The 24,540-nt window shown below is 43.9% G+C and overlaps 1 protein-coding gene across 1 annotated transcript in view; it reads left to right on the forward strand.

The window, feature by feature from the left end:
• Nucleotides 1-6,027: 6,027 nt before the first annotated feature.
• gtf2a1 (general transcription factor IIA, 1) overlaps nucleotides 6,028-24,540 on the forward strand; it is a 41,791-nt gene continuing 23,278 nt past the window's right edge. Inside the window, exon 1 of the mRNA XM_060916271.1 lies at nucleotides 6,028-6,271. Within this exon, the coding sequence (XP_060772254.1) occupies nucleotides 6,242-6,271 (30 nt within the window). The 5' untranslated portion in view covers nucleotides 6,028-6,241. The remainder of the gene's footprint in view (nucleotides 6,272-24,540) is intronic.

The following is a 24,540-nucleotide window of genomic DNA, read 5'->3' on the forward strand; positions in this document are numbered from 1 at the left end:
TTCACCCTGGACAAGTCGCCAGGTCATCACAGGGCTGACACATAGACACAGACAACCATTCACACTCACATTCACACCTACGGTCAATTTAGAGTCACCAGTTAACCTAACCTGCATGTCTTTGGACTGTGGGGGAAACCGGAGCACCCGGAGGAAACCCACGCGGACATGGGGAGAACATGCAAACTCCACACAGAAAGGCCCTCGCCGGCCACAGGGCTCGAACCCAGACCTTCTTGCTGTGAGGTGACAGCGCTAACCACTACACCACCGTGCCACCCCCCAGTACGCTAATGTTAGGCAAAATAGGAGTAGACTAGCCTACATTACCAAAAAATATTGTACATTGCATGTTTAGTTAATTTAGAGATTAACTACCGTAGCCTAGATCATGTCTATTGGAATGAGGATCCAGTCTTAATGACTTTGCAATAGCAGTGGAAGTTTGTAATATTCACAATGAAGAAATGAGATTTACTATTAGTAAATTACTCAACTTGACATTGTTGTTACTTGATTATGGTTGATTTTGTTGATTGACCATCAGCCATTTTGCACTGATTGACCAAAAAACAAGGTTATGTTAATAAACAGGTTTTTTGTTTACCTGTAGCTGCGTTGCACCTTTTTTTCGGAGAGGGGGCGGGCTCGGGTTTTGGTTTACGTCGGGGGGGTAAAAAAGTTTGTCACCTTTTTCAGACCTTCTGAGTTTGCAGGTATGTTGGTGACTGTGGTCCCAGCTGCCTTAAGATCATTCACAAGCTCCTCCTGTGTAGTTCTAGGCTGATCTCTCACCTTTCTCGTGATCATTGATACCCCACGAGGTGAGATCTTGCGTGGGGCCCCAGACCGAGGTCGATTGATGGTCATTTTGTATTTCTTCCATTTTCGAACTATTGCACCAACAGTTGTCTCCTTCTCACCCAGCTTCTTGCTTATGGTTTTGTAGCCCAGTCCAGCCTTGTGCAGCTCTACAATCTTGTCCCTGACATCCTTAGACAGCTCTTTGGTCTTGCCCATGTTGGAGAGGTTGGAGTCTGATTGATTGATTGATTGATTGATTCTGTGGACAGGTGTCTTTTATACAGGTGTCAATTTAAGACAGCTGTCTTTAATGAAGGTAACGAGTTGATTAGGAGTGTCTAACGGGTCTGTGGGAGCCAGAACTCTTAATGGTTGGTAGGGGATCAAATAGTTATTTCACTCAATGAAATGCAAATCAATTTATATATTTTATAAAATGTGATTTTTCTGGATTTTCTTTTTGATATTCTATCTCTCACTGTTAAAATAAACCTACCCTTAAAATTATAGACTGTTCATATCTTTGCCAGTGGGCAAACTTACAAAATCAGCAAGGGATCAAATAATTATTTCCTCCACTGTACCAAAGACCATCATAAAAATGCTACCTGCTGCCGTCTGGTAAGGCACGCCGCAATAGAGATGCGAGTGGGGAGTCAAACTCTCGCGGTTACCAGAAGACCCACCCCACACTTTAACCCCTTGCCCTATAGTAAGCAAGAGGCTGAGGGCTATAGAAGCAGAGATCTGTGCCACCTTAAGGGCCTGGTTAGTACTGGGGTGGGAGACTGCCTGGGAAAACCAGGTCCTGGCACGGCAGGGACTTTAACTTTTTTTTTGACGGTTTCTGCATGCTGCTCTGTAAAACAGTACGTCATGGTGATTGTTTTTCCCCTCATCTTAACCATTTTGTTTGCATTTCAAGGTGGAATGAAAGCTTCTCCACAATTCTCCCACCGTCATGGAGGCTTGTTGGAATTTTTTTTCAAGTATTATATTTTGACCTGAGATAAAAGTCATCAGATAGAGCTCGAAAATACTTTTCCATTGATATATATGGTATAGAAAAAAAGTGATGGCAAAATGAACTTGGTTAAATAGCATCGATTTTGATTTTGACATTTGCATAGAAACAAGGAAAAATCTGTGACCGTTGTCTTTGGCTAAAGGCTTGAAAATGATCCTAACTTTCTTAACTGAGTAAACTTCAGGAAATTTTCAGGAGATGTCCAGAATTTCATGTGCTGGTTCAGAGCAGCCACAAAACAGGACAGGAACAGACTGCAGTGAACAGTAAGATGAGCAGAAAGGATCATCGGCGTTCCCCTGCCCAGCCTCCAGGATTTATACATCTCACGAACCAGGAAGTGGGCAGAGAAAACCATTAAGGACTCCTCACACCCTGGTCACATCCTTTTCGCACAAACTCCTCCCCTCCAGCAGGCTCTATAGAGCACTGCAAACCAGAACCACCAGACAGAAGAGCAGCTTCTTTCCCCGTGCCATCAACGTCATAAATATCTGACCTGAACCATCCTTTTGAACTATTATACCTCCTGTACACTCCTGTTTGCACAGCCTCACTGCACTCTGTGTGTACTCTGACTGTTGTGTCTAATTTTAGTACAACCCCGATTCCAAAAAAGTTGGGACAAAGTACAAATTGTAAATAAAAACGGAATGCAATGATGTGGAAGTTTCAAAATTCCATATTTTATTCAGAATAGAACATAGATGACATATCAAATGTTTAAACTGAGAAAATGTATCATTTAAAGAGAAAAATTAGGTGATTTTAAATTTCATGACAACAACACATCTCAAAAAAGTTGGGACAAGGCCATGTTTCCCACTGTGAGACATCCCCTTTTCTCTTTACAACAGTCTGTAAACGTCTGGGGACTGAGGAGACAAGTTGCTCAAGTTTAGGGATAGGAATGTTAACCCATTCTTAGGATTCTAGTTGCTCAACTGCCTTAGGTCTTTTTTGTCGTATCTTCCGTTTTATGATGCGCCAAATGTTTTCTATGGGTGAAAGATCTGGACCGCAGGCTGGCCAGTTCAGTACCCGGACCCTTCTTCTATGCAGCCATGATGCTGTAATTGATGCAGTATGTGGTTTGGCATTGTCATGTTGGGAAATGCAAGGTCTTCCCTGAAAGAGACGTCGTCTGGATGGGAGCATATGTTGCTCTAGAACCTGGATATACCTTTCAGCATTGATGGTGTCTTTCCAGATGTGTAAGCTGCCCATGCCACACACACTAATGCAACCCCATACCATCAGAGATGCAGGCTTCTGAACTGAGCGCTGATAACAACTTGGGTCGTCCTTCTCCTCTTTAGTCCGAATGACACGGCGTCCCTGATTTCCATAAAGAACTTCATATTTTGATTCGTCTGACCACAGAACAGTTTTCCACTTTGCCACAGTCCATTTTAAATGAGCCTTGGCCCAGAGAAGACGTCTGCGCTTCTGGATCATGTTTAGATACGGCTTCTTCTTTGAACTATAGAGTTTTAGGTGGCGACGGCGGATGGCATGGTGAATTGTGTTCACAGATAATGTTCTCTGGAAATATTCCTGAGCCCATTTTGTGATTTCCAATACAGAAGCATGCCTGTATATGCAGTGCCGTCTAAGGGCCCGAAGATCACGGGCACCCAGTATGGTTTTCTGGCCTTGACCCTTACGCACAGAGATTCTTCCAGATTCTCTGAATCTTTTGATGATATTATGCACTGTAGATGATGATATGTTCAAACTCTTTGCAATTTTACACTGTCGAACTCCTTTCTGATATTGCTCCACTATTTGTTGGCGCAGAATTAGGGGGATTGGTGATCCTCTTCCCATCTTTACTTCTGAGAGCCGCTGCCACTCCAAGATGCTCTTTTTATACCCAGTCATGTTAATGACCTATTGCCAATTGACCTAATGAGTTGCAATTTGGTCCTCCAGCTGTTCCTTTTTTGTACCTTTAACTTTTCCAGCCTCTTATTGCCCCGTCCCAACTTTTTTGAGATGTGTTGCTGTCATGAAATTTCAAATGAGCCAATATTTGGCATGAAATTTCAAAATGTCTCACTTTCGACATTTGATATGTTGTCTATGTTCTATTGTGAATACAATATCAGTTTTTGAGATTTGTAAATTATTGCATTCCGTTTTTATTTACAATTTGTACTTTGTCCCAACTTTTTTGGAATCGGGGTTGTATTTTTAGTATTTTGTGGCTTGTCTATAAATATCCTGCATATTGTCTGTATATGGTGTACTGTTTTTATTGTTGATAGCGTACATATTTATAATGTATACTTAACAGTTATTCCACGAAATTGAGTCGTACATGAGCTGATAGCTGACGAGGCGCGTAGCACCAAGATTGAGTGGAATAACTGTTTTATTTTATCCACATTCACTGGATTTTGAGAAACAGCATTTTTATTTTTTTGCAAATTCTATAAATAAAAACTTTACACAAAACGTCCAACAAAATAATTTCCGCTTAGAATGTAAACAAACTGGTGAAATGACAGGAGAAATTTGTGAAAAATGCAATAATAATAATAATTCTTGAAAAATAAAAAAGATACGTTCTTTCCATCAAATACTTTTATTATATTTTGTTGCGATGACACGGTGGTGTAGTGGTTAGCGCTGTCACCTCACAGCAAGAAGGTCCAGGTTTGAGCCCCGTGGCCGGCGAGGGCCTTTCTGTGTGGAGTTTGCATGTTCTCCCCGTGTCTGCGTGGGTTTCCTCCGGGTGCTCCGGTTTCCCCCACAGTCCAAAGACATGCAGGTTAGGATAATTGATGGCTCTAAATTGACTGTGAATGTGAATGGTTGTTTGTCTCTGTGTATCAACCCTGCGATAACCTGGCGACTTGTCCAGGGTGTACCCCGCCTTTCGCCCGTAGTCAGCTGGGATAGGCTCCAGCTTGCCTGCGACCCTGTAGAACAGGATAAGCGGCTACAGATAATGGATGGATATATTTTGTTGCTTTTTTTGGGGTTTCATTTTCAAGTAGACTTTATTCCGTCCCCGGTTGGTTCAGCTCTGCCATTTTGTTTTTCTCTCCTCACGGTATATGAGCTGTAGTAGTAGAGTCGCCAATCAGAGTGCACCATATCCAGTGAATGTGGATCTCATCTCATCTCATTATCTGTAGCCGCTTTATCCTGTTCTACAGGGTCGCAGGCAAGCTGGAGCCTATCCCAGCCAGGGGTGCAGATCCGATGTCAGGATTGGGGGGGACACAAAAGTGATTTTTTTTTTTTTTTGCCCGTATGCAACTCATACCATGCAACCATAAATCACAACTTCGTAGAGGCTCGCCAAATCATTCAAAAAGTACTGCACAGGGAATCATTTGTCTGAAAATACATTTGTTTGTACAATTTTGAATAATTTAGGGGATTTTTATTGGGGGGAACAATTCATGTTTTTCAGAAATTTGGGGGGGGGTCATGTCCCCCCCGTCATCTGCACCCATGATCCCAGCTGACTACGGGCGAAAGGCGGGGTACACCCTGGACAAGTCGCCAGGTCATCACAGGGCTGACACATAGACACAGACAACCATTCACACTCACATTCACACCTACGCTCAATTTAGAGTCACCAGTTAACCTAACCTGCATGTCTTTGGACTGTGGGGGAAACCGGAGCACCCGGAGGAAACCCACGCGGACACGGGGAGAACATGCAAACTCCACACAGAAAGGCCCTCGCCGGCCACGGGGCTCGAACCCAGGACCTTCTTGCTGTGAGGCGACAGCGCTAACCACTACACCACCGTGGTGAATGTGGATAGAATAATGTATATAGTGTTTATTATAGATATTTAAATGACAGATAGATATTTTAGGCATATTGTGTGTGTATAATGTAGGTATGGTATATTATATATAATAGTTATAACAATTATTGTAGACTGCATATTTATTATATATACACAGAGATATACATTTTTCTTTTGTTTGAGAGACGCCAATGGCCGGAACCAAATTCCTTGTATGTGTCAACATTCTCGGCCAATCAACATGATTCTGACTCCGAGTCGGATTCTGATAGCCAATCACAGCGCTCGGGACGGATCTCTACTTGACCAATCCTGATGCACGATAGGGATCCGAGGAAGAGCGAGAGCGCGTAGTTTCGAAGTTCTCGCGATACTTGGCGCGAAGCCCGCTTCCAGCCCGTGCCCTATGGTCTCGCGCATCCTCAGGTCGGTATATAAAGGCGGAACAGCGACGGGAGCAGGACGGCTGGGACCGAGCAGCCCCGGGACTGAGATCTGTACACACTATAGCGCGCGTAAAACAGCTGGGTGCTTTATTTATTTATTTTTTAATGTGTCTCCGACTACTTTTAGCTATTTTTTGTTTCCTTCTCGGTTGTTTTGTTGTTTTTTAAACACTACGGTAGTTAAAATGGCGAGCTCGGCCAACTCGAACCCAGTGGTAAGGATCCCGATCTGAATACTGACCAAAACAAACCACCGTCAAAGCATTGCCGATGGTAGTCAGGTTTCTAATTAAAATAAAATAATAAAAAAGAAACAGCTCTTGGGGTTCCCATTAGTGTTAATATTAATAAAACACGGCTAGCCACACGGAATCGGCCATTTTAACTCTCTCTCTCTCTGAAGGAAGCAGCTGTTCTTTTAAATGGGGCTCAACATTTAATCTGGTTTAAGTTGCTGCGTGTTACTGTGGATAAATACATGCTTGTTTTTCAGGGTTAATGAGGCTGTGGAGTGTTAAAGATGGCGGAAATAAAACCTCACAGTGCAGACTAGTCTCATGATCAGGATTGGAGCCACTGCAGCAGCTTCACTTTTACTTCAAACAGTTTAATTTTAAGTTTGAGCCAGAATGCCTGAGGAGGCTGCGGTGTGGTGTTCTCTGTGGGACTCGGCTGGAGTCAGCACAGGCCACTTTGCGCCATGTTGGTTTCTGACTGAACCGCCGCCATGTTTGTTTTCCCTCAATACACACAGCGCTGAGGACTTTAAAGCCAAAATGAAATAAAATCGGAAGCAGATCCGTGATGGAGTGTGTGTCCTTCAGAGAGAGAGAGTGTGTGTGTGTGTCTCCTCCTTTCCGCAGGCTGCTTTTATACACACACACACACACACACTGACTGACTAATATAGTCTGAGGGAAGATGGGAAGGAGTGTGACGTCACACGCGTCACGTCCCACACTCGCGCGCCATATAACAAGCCCCTCCCCCCGGCTCTTTAAATAGGGCAGCCCGGGCTCGCGCGCGCATCCTGAGCCAGGGCTGAGTGGGGGTTGTTTGTTTGTTTATTTATTTATTCATTTAAATGCTAAATTGTGATTTTGGAGTGTTTTAGAATTTTTTAAATGTTTTTATTATATAATTAAGGTGAGAGAGAGAAACAGCATTTCGGTTCTCCTGGATATATTTTTATATTTAAAAACTATTTTTATGCATACTTATATTTGTTTATAGAGGATTATTTATGTATATAGAGGGCTTTCGCGTGACCGCACCGCGAGATTTTGTTAGGGTGCCATATTGGAAGACTAAGTACACATCTATAGGGGTGTTCACACAGCAACTTTTACTCCAGTGTAGCACCGGGGCTGCCCCGGTAGAGCGTTCACAGTGGAGCCCCTGAAAGCTGCTTAAACCGGTGCAAATCTAACTCTGCTCGGGAGGCGGTTTAAGAAATTCACTCCAGAGTAAATGCTAGTTTGCGGTAGCCTGGGCCCGCCCATCCTAAGCGTGACGCAACATGAGGGCCTGTTGCAAGCTTAGTCTGGCCAGGCAAGCTATCTACAGCTCTTCCAAGCTCCGGAAAAATCGGGAACCAATCAACTTTGAGCATCTCCAACGGCCCTGGGTAGAGGCGTGTTCAAGGCAGTGACGTAGTAGAACTGCGACCGGGAGCCATAGATTGTTTACAGAATCATGCTGTATTGAAAGCATTCAATGGGAAGTTCTAATTGAAAACGGAGCAAAGAGCAGCCCTGGAGGTATTTATTAAAAGGAAGGACGTTTTCGCCTTGCTCCCGACTGGCTTCGGTAAGAGTTTAATCTACCAGTTAGCCCCATCGCATCGCATATGTCAGAGGAAAGAGTGATGTGATTGGTTTAAGCTTCGTCACAGCCTTTTCTGGCTTCAACCAGTAGCAAACTGAGGCATTTCAGGGAGGCGGGTCAGCCACGCGCTTTGGGAAACGGTTGGGCTTAAATATCTTGGCCAGACCAATAGCTCGTAGAGCTTTGCAGTCGCATTAGCCAGACTAAGTTTGCGGGGCAGCACCGATATAAAATGGGCCGTCTGAATGCTACAGGGGTAGACTCGCTACGCGTGAGGAGAGTTGATTACATACGGGCATTGCATAATTTGCATCCTGGTATTTTGCGCTTCCAAAATGGCAAATATCAACAACAGAACTGCGTGTCTTCCAGTGTTGCCAGATTGGGCGGTTTTGAGTGCATTTTGGCGGATTTGAACATATTTTGGGCTGGAAAACGTCAGCAGTATCTGGCAACACTGGTGTCTTCATCCACGTTGTTTTCCCGGCGCTTGGTGATGCCATGACAACCGGGAAAAAGAAATACATTTTCACGCATGCGCATATTTCATTTCCGCATTATTACTATCGTATAGCACGGTCGCAAAAACTGCTGGGTGAACGCAAGTGGGGCTGCACCGGTGCTAACACGCTTCTGTCTAGTAAGCAGGTTTGTGACGTGTGAACGCTCCACAAAATTTACCCCGGTGTAAGATATATCGCAACAAAATACATCGGTGCAGCATCGATGCAAATATGTGCCGTGTGAACACCCCTTATGCAAGTACATACATAAAAGAAACTACACCTGAAATGTAGCAGCAAATTTTCTTTTATTAACATAAGTGTTTTCTTTACTACATTAACAGTTGTTCCATTCTATGAAAGACCTGTTCAGAATTTGTTCATTTATATTTCATATAATAATCAGTGCAGATTAAATGAAATTCTCCACTATCATGTTAAAAAAAAATTATAGCACTTGACCATTATTGCAATCTGTATTCATGCTGTTATGGATTTTTTTATTTCATAATTTATTTTTAATTTACTACTTATCTGTTTTTATTTATATATATTTGAATTATTTGGACATGGGGAAAAACTATATTTAAAATCCAAAGAGGGATGGAGGGAGGAAAATTAAAACAAAAGAAAGAAATGAAATATATAACATAAATGTGATAAAATTTAAGGATGTTTTTATTCAGTAAACATTTAAAAAAAATGTTCTACAACACTCTAGCCTAGTGACTTACCAGTAACAAAATGGTCTGAACATATTCTGTTGTAGATTTGAAGTATTCAGATCCGCTCTGCGTAAAGCAGCTAAATCCTCTCTCTGTCTCCTGGCAGAAAGCTCCTTGGTTTGCTCCCCTTGTGTCTCAGTCACAGCTGGTATTCTGTAGAAAGACTTCTTTTCACCTTTCCCATCAGCTTTGTTAGAACCCTAACACAGCACAAAAATTTACCATTGTAGGTTTTTGATGATCCAAGTGCCTCGTGGGTTCACATACCGCACGCTGCCATTATTTCCCCCTAATCACGAGTTTGTTGGTCTTCCAATATGGCGCAGGGTTTGTTTACTTCCGGTTTCGGGTGACGTCAGTGAAAGGGGTCTATATTGCCGCTTTTCCACTACAAACGCGGCTGAGTCGGGCTGAGCCGTGCCGTGCTGAGTCGAGCTGAGTGGGGCTGTTGGAGTTGCATTTCGACTACAACCGCGCTGAACCGTGCTGGCTGGAAGTGGGTGGACACATTGGGTGGAGTTAGCGAAAGTGGGTGGACGTCACGTGATGTCGTTAAGCAGCGCAAACAGTGACATCAGTGAGCTTTTAAGCGGTAGTCTCACGACCCGAATAGTAAACAATAAACATGGAGGACATGGAGTCGTTAGTGTTGCTGGTCTTGGTGCTGTGGCTTGTTGTCACCGACAACGCGGACAGATACTGGCAAGAGCGTATAGATGAGGCGAGGCGCATAAGGCTCCAGAAATTCTCGTAATTCTTCTTCTTCCGGGTTTACGGTGTTTACAGATCCCAGCGTGCTCACAGGGCGTGTGTGGGCATGTGAGGACACTCCTCCTCACCAATCAGTGCACAGGGGAGTGTCCCCCAGCCTCACTCGGCTTGCTTCAGCCCCACTCCAAAACCGTGCTAGTTTTGGGGGCTAAGCAGGGCTGAAGCAAGCCGAGTCGTGCTGTTCTTTGGTAGTTGAAACGCGAGCCGTGTCGGGCTGAAGTGAGCTGAAAAAGGATAGTGGAAAAGGGCCATATGTGTGTGTATATATACAGAGTCTACCTGTAATGTGCAGTTTTTCCGAGCCTCTCAATAAGGCAATTTTTTCTATACTTTTTCACGGTAGATAATGCAAATAGCCCTCTGTATTTAATCCTTCGTTTGTCTAATTTTTATTTCAGTTTTATGTTATCTGTTTGACATTTTCTTGCTACTGTAACATGTGAATTTCCCCGATGTGGGATGAATAAAGTGAATCTAATCTAATATAGAGTGAACATACATGTCAACCCTAAATAGGCGTCACCTGTACTACAGTGTCTCAAAATCCTTACTTTCTATGAAAAATCCGTAGTAACTACTAACATAACTGTGCATGAAATAAGGTAATCTTACCTCCATTTGTTTCAGCAATAACTATTAAACTGTGATATGTTGCACACTGCATTTAATCCAAAATGATGCACGATAAAATTGCAGAACACAACTTCGGATTTCACTACATTGTCACTACCAACGTTTCTGAGCAAGAAAATGTATTGCCTGCTGATTCCTTCTCTGTTACCCCTTTTCCACCAAATCGGGGCTGGTGCTGGTTCACAACTCGTTCAACTTGCGAGCCAGCTGAGAACCAGTTTGCTTTTCCATCGCTCACGGTGCTAAGCGGAGCCATGTCAGTTACGTCACTGTATACGTCAGTTACGTCGCTACGTTTGCATAAACCTTAGCGCGAATATCTAAGCAAAAACAACACGGAAGAAGCAGCGGCAATAATAATAATAATGGCTGACTTCGCGTTTGTACAGCTGCTGCTTCTCGTCGCTTAAAAATGGCGATCTTTCGCGGTCTTGTTATTGTTGTTGGTCTTACCAACTCCGCCCCCCCGCTGACGTAAGCGGTTCTTTCCTCTGGCCCAGCAGAGAGTCGGTGCTAGCCTGGAACCGGTTTTTCTGACCCCAGAGCCAGTTCTTTGTCAGTGGAAACAGAAAACCCGGTTCCAAACTAAGCACTGGCCCCGAACCAGCCCTGGAACTGCTTTGGTGGAAAAGGGGCATGAGTTACCGTTCGCTGATGAAGCTTTGATTTCATTCATTCTTTTAGGTCATACAACCCCAATGCCATAACCTTAACGTCCCAATTACAAAGTGAACAATCGGCATCATCACTTCCTAGTTTTGATGGAAGAATAATGCCATCAAACATTTACATCCATTCTGTTAGAAAACGACCCCCTGGTTTTGTCTTCAATCATTTCTTTGGTGGAACCTCCACCATAACTCGCCTTGTGTGCTTGAAAAATTCGTGCTCAGCTGGAAGGTGACTACTCGTGCAACTGCGCATGTGTGGACATTCGGATCGATTCGTGTTATTTCAGAAATGCAGATCAAGTAATTCCAAATGTAAATGAAGGCGTCTTTTCTGCGTGTACTAAAACTTTGAAAATATTTTTTTTAGTGTAAAAGCATAATTTCCGTAGTATTTTACCAATACGCCCGTATTAATTTCAAACACCCAAAATCCGTACTAAATATGGATAAACTGTCGGGATTGACATGTATGAGTGAATTGACAATAAAAAAATCGTTTTGAAATCTTATCGTAGACCATGATACAAGAATAGCAGCGCGTGGATAAACAGGAAACACCAGATTGCACACAGTATGCACGATAGCTGTGATTTGAAATGCGATTCATGTCTGATATTCTCATTTTTTTTCGCGGTCCAAATCCTGTGCTCTGATTGGCTGGCGAGCGGGTCCGTATCCTATGATATGGACCCTGGTTACGGACCTCTGGCGACTCGCTTGTTCACAACAACAAATAATGTAGTAGCATTTTTTTGTCAACGTTTATCCTTTTTTTTAAATAAGATTTATTTATTTATAAGATTATCAAAAATCTTATAAATATTTGCCAGCATTTCTCAGGAGAATAGCATTAATTGTACAGCATGGATAGCGATAACGACAGTGTTCACAGCGAAAGTGAGTTTTACTACCCTGAGGAAGAAGAAATAAAAGAAAACATTTCAGGAGAAAGCTAAAAACCTCTAACTGTTGCTAACGCCGAGCAAAAACATGGCTGAATCCTGAATGACTCCTATTTGTATAAATAGGGGACTACATAGGCGGCAAAATGTAGTTTTTTTCCTGCCATGGAAGTGCACTTGTATAACGAGGAGGAAGCCATTTGCATTACAGCCGTGAATGAGGATTCAAAATGGCGGCTCGGCTAATATATTATTTATCAGCTTAAGGTCGGTCCGTATGGTGAAATACCGTGACCTCAGAGTCAGACTTGGAAGACACTCTGGATTCTTACAGTAATGCTTTTATAGCTGAGGACTGCAGTTGACTTGCTAACTTTAAAGTGCATGTTCTGGATCAATTTTTTTTTTTAAACGTATGAAAGTCTGTCCCTTTACACACTCATCCAGAAGGGTAATTTTGCACAAGGCCATCTCTTGACAGCGGAAAAAAATAAAATAACAAAACGCGTCTGGAAAAATCTCAAGCGAGTCTGGAGTCAGATTTGTGACGTCACCTGCGGAAGCGCCAGCAGGCTGCGAGAGCTTTGCACGGTTTCAGTGCACAGCCTGTGTAGACCAAGCGCTCCCGTTTCTCTCTCATCGTCCGGTCTTTTGGGAAACGGTGAGTACTAATCCCATCAGGATTGGTGTTGCTACACCCTCCTACGATGCGTCCGTTAACCATTTTAATAATTACGCGATAATGTTGAAGAAATTTGCAGAAAACCACCAGGTCGTTTTCTCATAAACAAACCAGCGCTGACGTAGGATTCAGAGGGAGGCGTCCCGCACGCGACGTCACGAAAATCAATGTTTCCCGGGAAATCCAAATGCCAAGTTTTTTCAGAGGCAGACCAATTCGCCTCGAATGGCTTGATTACAACTGAATTTTTCTGGTATTGCACAAAATGTTACAGATATTTGACCAAAGTTTAATATAAAATAGGAGAATTACACTGATCTCACTCCTGAATTTACCCGCGATGTGCACTTTAAGGCTGCAGTTGTCATGAACAGTTTTGCACTCAAGTTTCCATCAACGAAACTGACTTCATGTTAAAACTCTTATAGTCAGGCTGTCTGTTGTTGCCCAAATGAGGATGGGTTCCCTTTTGAGTCTGGTTCCTCATGTCGTCTGAGGGAGTTTTTCCTTGCCACCGTCACCACAGGCTTCATCATTGGGGATCGATTAGGGATAAAATTCGCTCATGTTTAAAGTCGTTCAAATTCTGTAAAGCTGCTTTGGGACGATGTTTATTGTTAAAAGCGCGATACAGATAAACTTTGTCATTCAGTCTGCAACAAGTGGACACTGAACGAAATTTTGTTGCGATTTGGCTCAGCACGGAATTAAATATGAAGTGTATTAAATTAAACTATGCAGCAGCAGAAATATTATAAAGTGACCTGTGGAATTTGGAATGTTCAAGTTATAAATAGAAGTTTTGGGTTTGGAGTTCAGCAGTCTGGTGACCTGGGGGGAAAAGCCGCTGCAGAACCTGGTGGTCCTGCACCGAATGCTGCGGAACCTCTTTCCAGAGGCCAGAGGGGAGAACAGCCCATAGTGAGGGTGTGAGGGGTCACTGATGATGATTCTGGCTGGAGTGCAATGTCCTGAATGGAAGGAAGAGAAGTCCCAATGATTTTCTCTGCTGTCCTCACAGTCTTCCAGTCAGAGGCACTGCAGCCTCCACACCTCGCATGCCCCTTTTCCACCAAAGCAGTTCCAGGGCTGGTTCGGGGCTTAGTTTGGAACCGGGTTTTCTGTTTCCACTGACAAAGAACTGGCTCTGGGGCCAGAAAAACTGGTTCCAGGCTAGCACCAACTCTCTGCTGGGCCAGAGGAAAGAACCGCTTACATCAGTGGGGGGGGGGCGGAGTTGTTAAGACCAACAACAATAACAAGACCGCGAAAGATCGCCATTTTTAAGCGACGAGAAGCAGCAGCTGTACAAACGCAAAGTCATCCATTATTATTATTGTTGTTGCTGCTGCTGCTTCTTCCGTGTTGTTTTTGTTTCGATATTCGCGCCAAGGTTTATGCAAACGTAGCGACGTAACTGACGTATACAGCGACATAATGACGTGGCTTCCCTTAGCACCGCGAGCTATGGAAAAGCAAACTGGTTCTCAGCTGGCTCGCAAGTTGAATGAGTTGTGAACCAGCACTGGAACTGATTTGGTGGAAAAGGGGTAAGAGAGATGCAGCTGGTCAGAGCACTCTCTGTGGTGCTTCTGTAGAATGTAATGAGGATGGGCGGGGGCAGGTGGGCTCTCCTCATCCTACGCAGGAAGTGCAGACGTTGCTGTGCTTTCTTGACCAGTGATGTTGTCCGTGACGTGCACCCCCAGGAACTTGGTGCTGTTGACCACCTCCACGGCCGTGTTGTTGATGAGAAGTGGCGCGTGGCTGGGTTGGTTTTTCCTGAAGTCAACAGTGATCTCTGTAGTTTTGTTCAGGATCAGGTTGTTTTCCCTGCACCAGCTGCTCCACCTCCTCTCTGTAGGCCAGGTCGTTACCGTCCCTGATGAGGCCCTTGTGTCGTAGTGTACGAGAAGTCTGATGGCAGTCGTTTATTCTTCGTCTGATATTCCCCGTTTGTGATAATTTTGCGTTCAGATATTTGACACGCGATTGTGCGACATTATCAGCACCATGCTTAAAAAAAAAAAGCATCGTTTTTCATTTCAGTATTCTGTATACGTTTTTTTTTTAACGTTCGTTGATTGACGTTAGCTAAAACCTGTCGGTGGTGTAGCCTGTGATGAACGGACATGTACGTGTAGAGAAATTTAAGTTCAGAGTGTTTTGTCATATACGCAGTAAGGATATGAACTCTTGCACGATGAAATTCTTTTTTGTGATCAAAATTTTCTTTTAAGAAAAAATATAGATAGGTACATGCATGTTAGGAAAATAAAGCAGCAATATGCATTCTTATACATACCCATACATATTCGTATATACAGATATATGAACAAACAACTAAAGTAATAATAAATAAATATAAAAAAAAGGGGGGAGAAGAAAAAAAAAAACACAAAACACACACACAAATGTAACCCACCCACCCCCTGGATCCAGATCTTCTGATCTCAGTCGCGTTACTCCTGAAACCCACGGAGGATAGTTAGTAGAGCCTCCTATTTTCCGTTTCAAAAAACATTAAATTCCGTTTCAGACAATGGCTAATTCCGTTTCAGACAATCTGTTTGTTATATGCTCAAATGACAACTAAATTGGCATTTTTAGATTTTCAACATAAAATTTACACACAGCTGAGTGTTGTGGATTATAGCCTTAGTAAAGTATTACACACGTCAAATAGAAATACACTATTATAATTATTATTATCCTCCTTCACATTATAATGAATCGGAGAGAAATGGATTCGTTTGCTGTTCGGTTTGGTTTCACACTGCATGGATTTAAAAACGAGGAAAAAGGAGGGGGGAAATTTGAATAAATAAATAAATAAACCCATTGCCCGAGGGATGTGTACGACTGAAAACATACTCGTAAACTCATTCGTTTGTCTGAAATACGCAGACAGAGAAAAAGGTTTAAAAAGAAAAGAAAGAACCACAACACCCTTCGCAGGTGCACGGACAAATCACAAAACCCACCCGAGCATGGAGAACACAGACCTGGCGCTTGGCAAGTGATTAGGTTATTATATAAATAACTAGTTTCAAACATCGTTCATTTCCTTTTTTGTTCAGTGGTCCAAATATCCAGAACACGCGGCATTTCTGTAGCATGACAGCTCAGTTTAGTGGCTTACATCCACCAAACCGAAACACACAGCACGCTCGAGTCGCTTCCTGCACGCGAGTCGATTCAGAGTCGAATCGATTCGTCACTGTGAGCAAGTCACACTGGAGGTTGTTCAGAAGATGAGACCAATGCAGTCGTGTCATGTTCTCACCTGGACAATCAAATCAGTCGCACCAAAGGACTAATTGACGGATTTTAATTCCGAAAAAAGTTTTGAAAAGGTCAGACTGTGTAGATTCCATTTCTGTCCGCGATTTCCGTCCGTTTTCCGCGATCGCGGAAAATCGGAGGCGCTAAGTTAGGAGTGAATTCCAAGCCTCTATTACTGACTCTTTCGCTCCGTGGACTCTAGCGGTCGACAACTCCAAATAAACAATATCCACAGGTGTTAAACCCCATGCTCGAAAAGAGAGTGAATGTGGAGGTTTCCAACGTGTGGCAACAAGTTTTGTTTTTTTTTGCAGCCGTAAGTCCAGCTAACGATGCTCTTTTCTTGACCAGCGTCAAACCCAGCCTTGACAGGTCGTTCAAAATGAGTGTAGCAGGCGAACACGGCAGTCTGACCTTAAACAATTTATGCTGTGTTCACACTTATACCGGTACGATAGTGGTATAACTGTATCGATACAAAGTATACCGGTACAGTTTAGTGCATCTGTCCACACTAGCGAGAAATGTTTGCGGTTTTCTTTCACGGTAGTTGAAATGCGCGTGCACGAAATGTTTCCGTGGTTACCGAGTATCTTCCTTCCGAGAATATGGCGGATGAAACAATGTGCGTGTGCTTTTTGTTGTCAATGTACAGTCTGTATTTCTGGTGGTCATTTATTCAGTCGAATTGTATAAAACGTGCGAGGCAGTTGAGAAAGAAACAAACGAATCTCCGTTCTTCACTATTTTATTCAGCGAAGACATCGATTGAGGTGTGTGACTTTGCACATGCGCATTATATTTGTATCGATACAGAGCCGCTTCATCTGTCCACGCTACAGTACCGATACTGTACCGGTACAAAACCCATACATTTGTGGGTTTCGTACCGCTACAGTTATACCGCTACAGTACCGGTATAGTTGCTAGTGTGGACAGGTGTTGCGGTACGAAAGTAGTTTCATATCGGTACAAAATCCCTAGTGTGGACAGGGTATTAGAGAGATTAAAGGCAACCATCTTCCAAAATTCAGCCACTGGGGTACACTCCCAAAACATATGAAAGTAGGCACCAGTAATCTCGGAAGAACAGAAAGTACAAGTAGGATCATTAATAACCTTCACTGAATGAAGCTTCCTGGGAGTTAAATAAACTGTATGTATATAATTCTAACGTATTTGCTGATGATCAGGATTTCTGGATGCTAAGCCCACACTAGTCCAGACTTTATCCCAGTCAAATGTAGGTTCCAAATCTGGAAGATCTCTCCTCCACATCGTGTCCAATGCCAGAGGACTGTAAGGATGCTGCAATAAGAACCAATCGAGTCTTGATACGAAACCGCTTGTGCTCCCCGCAGAGTAAAACACTTTTTTTTTTTTTATGACGTGGATGTGGTGCGAGAGGGCCCTGTAAGGGGACTCCACTGCCTTTTAATGTCAATCTCAACTGCAAATAAAAGAAAAAGGAGGTATGTGGTATACTATGCTTAATACATATGTTCTGAAAAGTAAGTAACCCGTCCTCCCCATAAATATCACCAAGTGTACAAATGTTTGTTTTCCCAGTCAGGAAAACGAATAGGATGACCAACAATCTCTGGTTGTTAAATATTCGAAAGTGTGGGCCGAACAACCAGCTAATTTCTCCACCCTCCTCCATACTGATAAGTATGAAATAATAGGACCAAATCTCGAGCGACAGTGATGGAGAGAGATATTCGAATACAGAAAGTTATTGAAAGAATATGGAGCAATCGTCTGCTCCTCCAGAGCTCGCCATGACACTTGAGCATCAGACTGTAACCAAGTTAGGAGCGGTCTCAGGCCCTGTCCACACGGCAACGGATTCAGGTGAATCTGATAAAATTGTTTATCGTTTCGGCCTGGCGTCCACACGGCACCGGCGTTTTGGGTGACCCAAAACGAAATCTTTTGAAAACGGGTTCCAGAGTGAAAATATCTGGCAACGGCGCCGTTGTGAAGTCGTCTGGATGAGTAGAACGGATTTGTTTACGATGACGTCACAACCACGTGACTGTCAGTGCTTCACGCCGGGTAGAAGTGTAACAAACTCGATGCGAGTTGTCAACAAATCCTATAACTTGGTTCATGAAACGCGCTTACAAAATATTTTCACTGTGAATATTTATTGTGTAATGGTGCAAAGTGAGAGAGAGAGAGAGAGAGAGAGAGAATAGCCCTTAGGGCAGAGTCAATCCCGCCAGCAAAAATAGGGAAAAAAAAGGAGTGGTCTCACCTCTTCAGATGTTGGTTTAAGTCCGACAATACATTCCTCAAAAAGGGCGTAGAAGAACAAAGTAATCCATCAATGTGTAGCATTCAATTTATTCCGGACCATTAAAGAATTCTGGAGGATATCAGAATGTTGGCGTACCGGCTTCCATCTACCCCCCGTTCATTCCTCTCTCTCTCTCCATCTACCCCCATTCATTCCTCTTTCCGCGTCTCCATTCAAAAAATGAGCACGTGATTTAAAGGGACTATAGCCATAGGATAGGGAGTGAGAAAGTGTGTACGTGTGACAGGGATAGTCACTGTAACTGCACATGCGTCTACTTCTATTGTTCTGGTGTCTCCGAAGGGACCGTTTTACAGCGCACGTAGAGGTGTGGCATGTGTATTGCATCGTTTTCAGCAAGCGTTGCGTTGCCATATGAACCTGATATTTTACTGATCCGTTGCCCATGTGGATGCGATATTTAAAAAAAAAAAATCTCGTTGACATTGTCATGTGGATGTAGCCTAAGTGTAAAGGCCTACCCATAAAACTTGACGTTTGGGAGAGACGGGCCACCGACCTGCCTCTCTCGCTGCGTTGTAGTAAGTTTAATGCGAGGTCGTTTGCCGTGCCAAATAAATTTAGTTATTGCAGACTGTATTTTGTTCCAAAATTGAGGGGGCGGGGGAAGGCGGAGCATCAAACTAACAAAATTGACTCTGGGTAGGATATTCATTTTAATTATGGCTACCCTGCCATGACGTGAATTAGGCAGGTTAAACCACCTGTCTAGATCCGCCATGACTTTGTGAAGTGTGTTACAAAAATTGTGTTTAACTATTGTCTGTATGGAGGACGGGATATCTATCCCCAGGTAGGTGAAGTTCTTAGTAACTGGAATAGTGGCGGGGATGGGAGCATCACACACAGCCTGATTCAAAGGGAGCAACGCTGATTTCTGCAAATTTATTTTGAAACCTGAAAGCTTGCCGTAATCAAAGTAGAGCCCTGCACTCCCGCAGGCCCCGACGCAAAGCAGTGCGGCGCAGGACAAATTTTGAAAGCTCATTGTGGGCGCGGGCGGGAGGGGGAGGTGATAAGCTGCAGTCTCGCTAACTAAAAACGTGTTTAAAATAAAATTTATAAATTATTAATTTGTCTATCGTATATAATTTGTGCTGGATATTTTATTTGGCATTAATAAAAACCATTTTAAGATGCCTAAATTTGCGGATATGGTCTAATCTCGCGTACGTTTCCGATTCCTTTCCGCTCTTCCGTGTTTGAGATCTCCGATCATGGCAGAAGAGCAGAGCTCCTCTAGTGAAGCTCACAGTGCTTCAGAAGTAAGTGCTGCTTTAAAAAGAGGTACATTTACCGTTAAAAAGTCAAGAGTCCTGAAATCGGACATATGGAAGTCGTTCTCACTCGTGTACGACGCAGAGGGAAATCAGCTGCACTTTGCTTGTTGTGATAAGTGCCAAAAGGCTCCGACATACAACGGCCATAAATCAGGTACATCAGGCCTGAATCGCCATACGTGTCCTGTCTTAAAAGGACAACAATTGTTGGAGTTCAGAGGGAACAACGTAAAAGTGACAGATGCGTTGAAGGCAAAGACCGTGGAGAAATGCGTTGATTTTGTTGCTGTGAACCCCCGCCCGTATGACCGCACCGCTGGTCGGGGATTAGTTGAGTTAGCCCAACACTTAGTTGGCACGGCAGCCACAATAGGCAAATTTGATGTGCGAGACATTCTGCCCCATCCAACAATTGTCACGTCATGTAGATGACGGCACTCAAATTTAGAAGAGCTGTTGTTGATGACAAGAACTTTCGTGAGAAATAACGCGAACGTCTGCATCATACGGGATTTGCGGGCGGGAGCGGGACTGAAAATCATAATTCTTGGTGGGAGCGGGACTGAAAATTCTGTCCCGCGCAGACCTCCAGCTCAAAGGCTGATAAACCGTGGGATACGTTGCACTGGGTCGTTTCTATACAATAAAACATCAGCATACAGTGAGATGTGATGATGTATTCCTCTAATAGAGATTGTGGGTGAGCTGCGGATGGCTTGTGCTAGTGGTTCGAGAGAGAGGGCGAATAACAGAGGGCTGAGAGGACAGCCTCGTCTCGAACCTCTCGCGATAGGAAAGGGCGGAGAGCTAGTTTTGCCTTAATCATATTAATGAATGGCAAACCAAACCCCATAAACTCAAGCACTGACCACAGAAAAGGCCGTTCCAGGCGGTCAGAGGCCTCCATTGCATCTAGTGAAAGGACAGCAGCAGGGGAACCCAAGCCCCGGGCACCATCTAGAACATGTACCGTAATAATCTTCTAACATTATCAGTTAGACTTTATGAAGCCTGTCTGATCACTAAGCTCCGTCATGTGACCTTGAAGCCGTCGGGCCAGTAATTTCGCGTAAATCTTTAAATCTGCATTTAAAAGCGAGAGGTGCCTGTACGGTAACTGGAGCACTCGACCGGATCCTTTCCCTTTTTGAGAAGCAGTGAAATTAATGCACTGCACGATGAAATTCTTAGCTTGCTGTCCACCATGAATGCCAGTTACAAACAAATAAATAGGCGGAAGAAATAATACAAAGTAAGGCAATATAGTGCAAAATAAAGGTAAATGTAGTTCAAAAATAAGTGGCGTAATACAAAATAAGGCAATGATGAGATGTAAACAGTCAAGGACAGTTTACAGGGAGGCATTTGATGGTTCTAGACGCCTGTCAGCTGCTCAGGAGTCTGATGGCGGTGGGAAAGAATGAGTTCTGACAGTCATTTAGACGTGGAACCGACCTGTGCGCACTGCTGTTTTCTTGGTTATGACTTGAAGCATGTTTTTCTTGAATCTTCTGACATTGTCTTGTAAGTTATATTCAATTTGTAGCGTAATTAGCAGCTAATGTCAAGTGTAATTTGGCAGCATGGTGGTATACTGTAAGTGGTTAGCACTGTCGACTCACAGCAAGAAGGTTCTGGGGGCCTTTCTGCGTGGGGTTTGCAGTCCAAAGACATGCGGTTAGGTTAATATGGGACGGCCTTGAGCGAGGCACCGAACTCCCTAGCCTGGGCTAGTGTGTCGCAACACGGGGGCCTGTTGCGAACTTAGTCTGGCAAGGCAAGCTATCTACAGCTCTTCCAAGCTCCCGAAAAATCGGGAGCCAATCAACTTTGAGCATCTCCAACGGCCCTGGGTAGAGGCGTGTTCAAGGCAGTGACGTAGTAGAACTGCGACCGGAAGCCATAGATTGTTTACAGAATCTATGCCAGAAGTGCTTCATTCACTAGAAACATTACGAACATGGAGCAAGTTCTCATTGAAAACGGAGCAAAGAGCAGCCCTGGAGGTATTTATTGAAAGGAAGGACGTTTTCGCCTTGCTCCCGACCGGCTTCAGTAAGGGTTTAATCTACCAGTTAGCCCTGTCGCGTCACATACATCAGAGGAAAGAGTGATGTGATTGGTTTAAGCTTTGTCACAGCCTTTTCTGGCTTCGACCAGTAGCAAGCTGAGGCATTTCAGGGAGGCAGGTCAACCACGGGCTCTGGGAAACGGTTGGGCTTAATATCTTGGCCAGACCAATGCTCGCAGAGCTTTGAAGTTGCGTTAGCCAGACTACGAACTCCCAACTGCTCCCTGGGCGCTGTTAGCATGGCCGCCGACTGCTGTGTGTGTGTGTGTGTGTGTGTGTGTGTGTGTGTGTTCACTGCTTCAGATGCAGAGAGGAATTTCACAAGTGTGTGATGTTCTTCTTTGAAGATCACAAAAATGTGCCTGGAAATAGCTGAGAAGCCATCTCCAGGCATCTAAAGCCCTTCAGCTTTTAAGTTGGGTTCCGGACAGGCTGAAATCTGGACAGACGGACAGACAGCGCTCCGGACTTGCCTGTGTTGTGACAGTCTGCTTAAAATTTCCTTATTTCCCACACTGCTACTGTATAGGGGTGGGTATTGCCAACAACCTCGCGATACGATAGCTACACATCACGATACAGGGGTCACGATACGATACGTATTGCGATACATGTGCATCCCGATACATGGCCTTCAAGGCGATACATATCCTGATATTTCACATTACTTAACATACGTTTTTAAGAAAACAGACATGTGTATACCCAAATGTTATTTTTTATTTTGCTGTAGAGCAACAGTTACACTGTAGTGCATGTAAAACATGACCTTAACAAGGCTGTAGTGCAAAAAAAAGATGGCTTTGATAAAAGTAAACTTAAAACATGGACTTTACTTGCGAAATGCTAGCGTGATGTCGGGTCATGTGGAGGTGCAGATGTGTAGTATTGCCACAGTACTTAACTTTCATTCAGCAGTGTTTGTATACTGCGTGTGTCATGTCCAGGTCCACCTTTACCTGTTTGGTAAATCCAAAATGCTTCCAAATCCGTGCCTTGAATTTGGCTGGGGGCGAAAATATTTTTTCTTCACCGTCTTCGTCTATGTTGTGTGTGTGTGTGTGTGTTCACTTCTACTCTTGGGGCCTCTGCATGCTCTTGCGACAAGGCTTTCGCAGATAGCTTTTCGCAGACAGTTGTAATTTATCGTTGAGCGGGGAGTAATAGGCGTGCGCGATGTTATTCACCGCCACAACACAAGGGGGCGCGAAGTCGCGAAATCGCTAGGAGTAGTTGGTGGGTGTGGTTAGTGGAGTGTTTATCCTCCGGTTACTTATAATGACTAGAACTGGAGTCGTATAGATGTACGTACTTCCTCACTTCCTCGATCAACCGCTCTTCGTGCTGCTCCATCTGCGGTCGTGTTTTTAAAAATGGCGGTCGTGAAAACAAACCAAACCGGGAAAGTAGGGAAGCGGAAGTGCGTGTACAGCGGATGTAGAGTGGACCAATCAGAGCCCTCTTGTCTGCGACGCTGTCTGCGAGGCTTCTGCGGTGGTCACAATTTTTGGGAGGTGCGCGCAGAGCGTCTGCGAAGGTGGGGGGGCTACGCAGACGCCATCTGCGAGGACTGCATTGTCAGCATAAATTGGCCTTTAGCAGCGCTGTCGCTTACGGCGCTACCGCCTTGTGTGGTTGAAATGCGCATTGCATAACAAGGAGCAGTTGTCAGATGCAGTTTTCAGAAACTTGATAAACTAATTGTTTGTTGCACGTGAAATATCGATACTGACGCCGCCGTATCGATGCGTGTATCGTGAAGAGGCCTGCGACGATGTATCCCCGTATTGATATTTTGAACACACCCCTACTACTGTAGCCTTGTTTCTGAAAGTGAACCTGGGCGTCTCGTGTTAAAGGGAAAGGTTAAAGTGCATCTCACGGGTAAGTTCAGGAGCAAGATCAATGTAATTCTCTTATTTTATATTAAACTTTGGTCAAATATCTGTCGCATTTTGTGCAATTTTTTTTACCTTGCGCAATACCAGAAGAATTCAGTTGAAATCAATCAAGCCATTTGAGGCGAATTGGTCCGCCTCTGAAAAAACTTGGCATTTGGATTTCCCGGGAAACACTGATTTTCGTGACGTCGCGTGCGGGACGCCTCCCTCTGAATCCTACGCCAGCGCTGGTTTGTTTATGAGAAAGCGACCGTATTATGTCCATCCCCGGTGTTGTCTCCGTCGTCTTCACTACTTAATCATCATCAAATCCAAACAGATGAAGCCCCAGTTCTGACGTTCTTCATCCAAAGGTGAAGTCACATTGCACTCAGGTGACAATTTCAATGCAAAATCGCTCGCTGCTAAACTTGGTCTACACAGGCTGTGCACTGAAACCCTGCAAAGCTCGCGCAGCCTGCTGGCGCTTCCGCACGTGACGTCACGAATCTGGCTCCAGACTCGCTTGGGATTTTCCCACACGCGTTTTATTTTATTTTTTCTGCTGTAGACAGATGGCCTTGTGCAAAATTGCCCTTCTGGATGAGTGTGTAAAGGGACAGACTTTCATATAAAAAAAAAAAAAAAAACCCCGAAATGGTCCAGGATATGCACTTTAAGCAAGTTTTAAATTAAATCTACATTTTTGCTCACTTGTTACCAAACGAAGTGTTGAATTCTGAGTCAGCCGACTTCTCTGATCTGAAGCATGTTGCTCCGACACTGCAGCGGTTTACCAAGAATTTAAAGATTTTATCCATTTGTGGTTCCATTTAAACTTTTTATTATCCTTGTTAAAGACAGTGGAACATCCTCGAAACAAAAGTTTCCACTCTCGCGTCGCGTTATGGCAGCGATAAACAGCTGTTCC

The sequence above is a fragment of the Neoarius graeffei genome, chromosome 3 (genome assembly GCF_027579695.1).
Source record: "Neoarius graeffei isolate fNeoGra1 chromosome 3, fNeoGra1.pri, whole genome shotgun sequence".
Classification (NCBI taxonomy): Eukaryota; Metazoa; Chordata; class Actinopteri; order Siluriformes; family Ariidae; genus Neoarius; species Neoarius graeffei.